This window comes from Sphaeroforma arctica (genome assembly GCF_001186125.1).
Source record: "Sphaeroforma arctica JP610 unplaced genomic scaffold supercont1.1372, whole genome shotgun sequence".
Lineage (NCBI taxonomy): Eukaryota > Ichthyosporea > Ichthyophonida > Sphaeroforma > Sphaeroforma arctica.
Genome location: NW_014039186.1, coordinates 1 through 7,032, shown reverse-complemented (window position 1 = coordinate 7,032; position 7,032 = coordinate 1). Strand labels below are relative to the sequence as shown.

The window sequence follows — 7,032 nt, the reverse complement described above, 5'->3', positions numbered from 1 at the left end:
TATATATGTATGTATGTATATATACGTTATTTCTTTGAGATGTGTTCTATGTACTACTTCTCAATCTCCGTAAGGAATAGTTTGTTTCATACTCTCGCGCCTAATTTACCGTGTAACTTAATCTACATCTAGATCTAAATCCATGCTTTCAATTTTTAAAATACATTATTGGTGTTCGAATCTTGATCCTCTCGCTCCAATTCGCAGACGTACTTTGCAAGCAATTGTCATGCACATGGTCGTGTACACGTACTTCTGAGCGTGCGGGCATATACGTATGCCATGTGTCCGCACAAACCAGGTACACTGCGATACGTTGTACAACACATATAATCTCAATATATACACAGAAACATCAATCATACGTATCACTTCAAAATGGGCTACTGAAGAATTTGTATGGTTCCAGCGACTGCAATACTACTAGTGCGGTATACTTGGATATTGTATACATTGGTGTATTTTTAGAAACAATGCAAGGCCTGCTATCTACAATCAAAATACATCCGTAATAGCACGCGATCCTCACATGATCTGAAACAGTGCTTGGAAAGGAACCCAAACAAGGTCTTGCACAGCAGACACAGTATGCTTTGTGACCGAATCCTCGACAGTACTTTCGAGGAAACTAGTAGATAGTAAGTAATGAACGTTGCTCTAGTGAGTTGGTATAGTTTGGATACCAGGCGGTAGGCTATTCACTGTCAAGTAATATGTGTCACGTAGCCCCATCTCACATCTACTGAAGAACCTATAGGGCAACTCCCACTGCAGCAGTGAAAACAGCAGGAGTACGTAAACTAATATCGTACTTCCGTGAAAACTCTACTTCAGATTGAATTGTACACGCTTGCAAGGTATTCACATCTAAGGTCAAAAGACGGAAAACGTTAATTCTCAAGAAGACAGCCGCAACTGTGCTCATAGGTACTTTCGAGCGCGTGACCAACCAATTATTGAAAGACTTCCAGAAGAATCCTACTATTCCGAAGGCGATGGCTGGCTATATTCAGGGCTAAATTGGGCAATTTTGTATGAATCAAGAAATAGTAACGTATATCTACAACACAGTAAGTCAGTGTTAGGCTACCTGGTGTCACCGCAGATCGATTTATATGGGAAACAAATGCGGACGGAACCTTGCAGGTTGTGATACCCATCGTTTTGCAGGATCTCACAAACTTAAATCCTGCAACTAACAGTTTATTTAGTAGTGAAATACCAAGCTACCTTGACAATGATCGACATTACATCACTGCTCTTATTTCGCGATGTGATAGGATGCTACCTCAAACACAGAAGCATCTTATACAATTGATGTCCAAATTATTGAAAGCTTCACACTGCAACACCTGGCACCGTCAGACCAAGTCGGCAATGATTTCCGAATATACCGTACCATCAATTAATTTAGCACACAGCAATTGTAGATTGCGATAATATCAACACTACGCTAAAGCTGTATATTATTAGGCACGAGTTCCCTTGGATATTACAGCCAGTCATATAACTAACCGGCATGGTGACGAAATTTCTTCCGTAGAAAACTATTCTCTACGCTTGTAGTGCTCCACTACTATTAAAGAGACAACCAACAAAATATGACCGTTGATATGGCCATATTAAGCCCGCGGATAGTTTTTGTGTTTCCGTGTAGTTGTTTCGACAGTTGTTGTCGAAACACGAACCATTTGCTTATCATTATTTGTTCATTATATACATTCGCTATCTTTTCTTTTTTTTGTGCAGCTTCGTCGAATTTCATTCCCCACACTAGTGGTACTTTGTCTAAAAGTGTCCCTTAACTTGGGCTGTGTAACCGGCTGAGAGACTCTGACAATTGCTAATACACTGACAGCATAAATTGTAAAATAAAAACTGCAAAACATCTTGAGTCGTCGTCTAAGTTGCGGATATAGCACATTTCTGCTCGTGTTCGGACATGGCTGCCAACGTTCCACCGATAGTGTATTACCTATAATACTATGCAGTTGTCTATAATTAGAGTAATTTATTATTTCCGTACACTGTTTTGTGTGCTGGGAAAGTAAAAGACACACAGCTTTCATGTATACATCGATATATATACTATCCCAATATATAAACATTATACTTTGAACAAGTTCAAACTTGAAGCGCACCTTCTTTTCATTACTACTGCTGGTACACATTCTAGCAGTAAGTTTCATGAAGATAAAAATACAAATAGGTGGCGCCTGTTGAATATGTCCATTGCGTGTGGCGAGAATAGGGGAGAACGATCTAGAGGGCGTAGGAATCGGAAATCGAAAAATAGTGGTCAGGACATGAATGGTACAGAGTGATGATCGACATTGTACGATGTCATCGTTAGCGATTAACATGGGCCGCGAGCACAGGCATATATTGATGATGCCCTTGCACGGATCACCACGGCCAAGTGTGATACATTGATAAACCTATCGCAAAAAAATGTTCTCGCCCGCGGTTTTGAACCCGTGTCCGCTACAAACTTATGCTCTCGTACATTAGGCGGATCCTGTCCGGACATATCAAGATCGCTAACATGATACGAGGCAAAAAAAAAGGGTGTAAAGTATGATATATCAAAGATTCGTATTTGAGCACACGGGATTTGAACCAAGATTGCAAATCCATGCAAGACTAAAAACTATAATATCATTTTTTTTTTAATTTAGAAAGAGGCGAATAACTATTCCGAGTTGATAATTGCTGCCAAGCCAGTATCAATACATTCTCTCATTGAATTCTCGTCAATGCAGTTCAAAAATGGATCGTAGATTGATGCATCCATTGATTGTTGCTGCAGTTGAAAAACGGCATCGTTGAAAAATGTGCGATTATTAAGAAACGCTGGCTGAATGATGTTCATCTTGTCGTGCACATAGCTTGCAATTTGTCGAGAAACACAAGCAGGGGTACTTTGGGAAGATTCATAACAGTTGGCCTGCTCAATACCAAGTTTTAGCTGTTCCAAAAGGCGTTCGGGATGTACAGAATCTATTGTGGAACGCCGATCACGATTGGTGGAAAAAACAGTCGCTTCTGCTGCTTTACATATACCCGTCAGAGTCAAATATGCGCCTCCGGTGACGAACGACAAAATTGTAGTGACCACCTTGTTCGAAATATAGCTACACACTAATTGTCCAGCACTCTTCGTCATCAATGCTACCAATTGAGCCTCTGACATGTGGTCACAATCCCCGGAATCATAATCACAGAAGGGCGACATACACCCGGCATCGCATTCTCCATCGTTCAACCAGTTTTTCTTGCAATGGGTTTCTGGACAGCAGCCATTATAGTCGTACCACTCACACGCGTCATACTCTCGTCTGGCTATCAGGCCGGGTTCAGCCACAGTGATACCAAAAACGGACACGGCAAACAGAAAGGTCAATCCAATACGGAACATGTTGAAACTTTACACTGTCAGAAGTGATACTGGAAACATGTTGTACGAAGAAGCTTTTATACAATTTTTGGGTATTTCGCTGAGTGCTATTCACTTGCATAATCTGTGCGAGATCAGAAGTTTGAGTTATTTATGTGTACAGTACCAGTCACGTTCTAGCGTTTATGTTTTGCTCCATCACATACTTTTTAAATCGCGCATATTTGTTCCATGGCGACGGACACGTTTCAAATAACTAATACAAATTTAAGGATTCAAGGCATCTGTGCTTGACATTGAGTGTGCCCGAACCTCATCATGTACTGTGAAGTGTGTCCAGATTGTATATTTGGGACTGAATTCTGGGATTTCAAGAAGTTTACGTAAAAATTTATAATATAGTGACAGCCGCAGAGAATCTAAAGAATTCAAGGAATCTGTGCTTGTCATTGTGTACTGTGTAGTGTGTCCGTACAGAACCACATTATGTATCTACTGTGCAGTGTGCATATATTTAATATTTGGGACTGGATCCTGTGATTTCTAGAACTTTACGTTTTGTTTTGTTTAAAAAAAACCCCCAAAAACAAAAAGTTCACGACAGCTGTAGAGAATCCAACTTCAAGATGATATTTATTTATCTTTCATATGTGCTGTCTAACCTCATTCCGTTTCCCGTTAAACTATAAAAGCGTTTACGTTAAAAGTTTATCCTATATTTTACTTTGAGACGCCCTAACCGTCACGAATTGTCCTATTTTTCACTTTGTGTCAGTTGTGAATCCTTTCAAATCGCTTTTTCATTGGATATTATGCATTTCGTGGCCCTGTTATTTAACGAAAGGTCAATTTCTCAGGCGCGAATTTGGAATTTTAACGCTTTAAAAACAAAACTTTTTGCGTTTACGTTTAAAATTTATCGCATATAGGCAAAACGTATTGAGCTTTTAGTGTACCGTGGAAGAAAAAAGCGAGGCCTAAAAAGGCAAAAACGAAAATAAGTCATTAATTTTATTTTTAAATCAATACATTTACTCCTGCTGATTTGCCTCCGCTTCTCCACAACTCCCTCCAGAGACTCCAGAGTCCAGAGTCCAGCATGTCCCGCTCCAGCGGAAAAGTTTGGAACGTTTGAGAATAAATTTCGAGTCTGTGTAGACTGTGAGTCTGTATGTGTTTATTGTTTACTGTTTACTGTTTAGTACACAGTGCCGCACTCACGCACTGCCGCCCCAGACTCAAGATTTGTTCAGAGTTTCATGGCGAATTGCCAAATTGTCAAATTGGGCAATAATTGCCAGATCACTTATCACTTCAGTGATCACTGGATCAGAGGCTGCTGTAAGCCTGGCCCTATACAATGTACATACTACATAGCTTGTTGCAGGGCGGCAGCCGGCAGGCGCAGCACCGCCGCAGGGCTCTATGTACTCTACTCTCTCCTGCAAGTTACAACTCTACATGACTAGTAGTTTACTACTAGTAGAGAAAGAAAGAGTTTAGAGACTGAGAGAGTCATCAGAGTATCAGACGTGCAACAATGTGCCAATGAGCAATGGTAATCATGCCTAGGAATAAAAATAGTTTGTAAGAGTAAAAGATCTGTTTTTCATAAATACCGTAGATGCTTTTTGTTTATTGTATAGGTATATTCTTTACCAATTGGAATTGAATAGAATTAAATAGGTATTTATAGATTTATTTTTTATAACATATTTCAAATTCATCTATTTTAAGTTTTTATCGTACACTATACTTTTCTCTCAGAGCATGCCAGATTGTTTTCTTGAAGTGTCATTGGTTCGTGGTCGAATAAATGATAAATAAAGTAACAAACATGCTTGAGTTTTGTCGTGCGTCATAGACTCATCACTCAGTACTCAGTACATAACGTGCGTAACGTGCGTGGACACTGGTGTGCTAATGCTAAATTCCTGACGGCTCATGGCTCCCTCGAGCCTTAGAGTTTAGATTCTCTTCCCCCCCGGTTCTGGGTCCCTGGGCCTGGACCCTGAGGCCTGTGCCCTCTCCACTACTAATAGCTCTGTAGGGACTATAGCTCAGTGCTTAGTCTCTATTTAGGCTCTCTCTCGCTGGCTCAATCTGAAAGCCAGTGCCCTCAGGACTCAGGCCCAGGGGACAGGCCCGCCAGGCGCCAGGGCCTCAGGCTGTCCACCTGTCAAATGTCTAGTGTTAAGTGTGAAAACTCAAAATGCTCAGGATGTCGTTGAGTCGTCGACTCGGACGACAGGCCTGAGGGCTGAGGCCTCGACTGCTCGACGTCTTTGACACCAGGCCCAATGCTCCATCTTGAATTCTTGACCTTTGAATTTTGTTCAAACTCTCAACTCCCAACTGACCAACTCCCAACTTCCAATTCAAGTTCCAAACTTCAAGCGAAAGTTTACCTCTGCTATCTCTAGATTAGGGAGCAAAACCGGATTATTTGCATTCTACTATTTTCTAGTAGTCTAGTAGACTAGTAGTATGTAGTAGAGACTACTAGAGAGAGCATATCTGGTTTAGTGTGTTTAGTGTTTACTGTTTAAAAAAAAAAACCTTTCAGAAATTACAGAACCAGGGGTTTCTTTAGGCCCTATCAACCTGAGCTGGCAAACGACACGTCTTTCCGTCTTGTCGCTCTATTTTCAGACGACATGTCGCGACACTGGAGGTCGCGACATGTAAATCCGCACTGTACTTTTTTTTCCCCTTTACAGTCCAGTTTTTGTCAATAAGTGGATAATATCAGAAAACCACCAGGAAGGAAGTATGTATTTTGGAATGAAAACGTGATTTGCACCTCACATTAATTTTTAGAACGGACCAGAATAGACTCACTAAAAAAATATTATGGATTGTCATCCGACATTTAGACGACATGTCGCGACCCCATACCAGCTCAGCTGTCAACTCGATATTTGTTGTTTTCCCAGTCTAAATCTCCTACTCTTGATAACTATCTATTCCCAACGAAGACCGAAGTTGAGTGTCATAAGTCATAACATTAAAATATAAGGTAGTCTGTTTTTATGGTGGTCCTTCATCCACGAACGTGAAATAGGCTCGCCAGAATACGCCATGCGGACATATAATCACAGTGCTTAAAGCTATATATTTATATATATATATATATACGTACATACATACATACATGCATACATACATACATATATATATATATATACACACATATATATATATATAATATATACATGAGGTTTCTTTTCCCAGCTGGCCACGTTTTTGATTTTTGATATGCGTATGTGACCGTGAGACCATTGTAGGAGCACCCACGCCAATAGTATTTGTCTCCAGAGGTGAACTGCATTTGGCGCGTCCCGTCTTATGTTGTCATAGCAACATCAATACGAATTCGTGCAAACTCATCTAATTCAAAGATGGTACTGTTTGAGATTTAGCTTGAAGTTACTTTATGTACCGAAGTTTATGAATGCAAGTGCGCTATCTGCGTAGTTGCGGGTCACCTGGAGCTCCAACGGCGTTTGTCTTCTTCTAGCGAATAGGGCACATACCACTCTGGTAGCGAGGTGGTCGGGTTGAATCGATAGCTGTGAGTGACAAATAGAAGGCATTCAGGAATATGGCCTACGTTTAAATCTTTACGCATATAT

The 7,032-nt window shown here is 40.5% G+C and overlaps 1 protein-coding gene across 1 annotated transcript; it reads right to left on the bottom strand.

Annotated features, from left to right (window-relative positions):
* Positions 1-2,683: 2,683 nt before the first annotated feature.
* SARC_10746 (hypothetical protein) lies at positions 2,684-3,418 on the bottom strand (the record flags this gene model as incomplete). The annotated part of the gene is made up of 1 exon (XM_014295198.1): positions 2,684-3,418. The coding sequence occupies one exon, from the start codon at positions 3,416-3,418 to the stop codon at positions 2,693-2,695; it is 726 nt and encodes a 241-aa protein (XP_014150673.1). The 3' UTR covers positions 2,684-2,692.
* Positions 3,419-7,032: the final 3,614 nt, after the last annotated feature.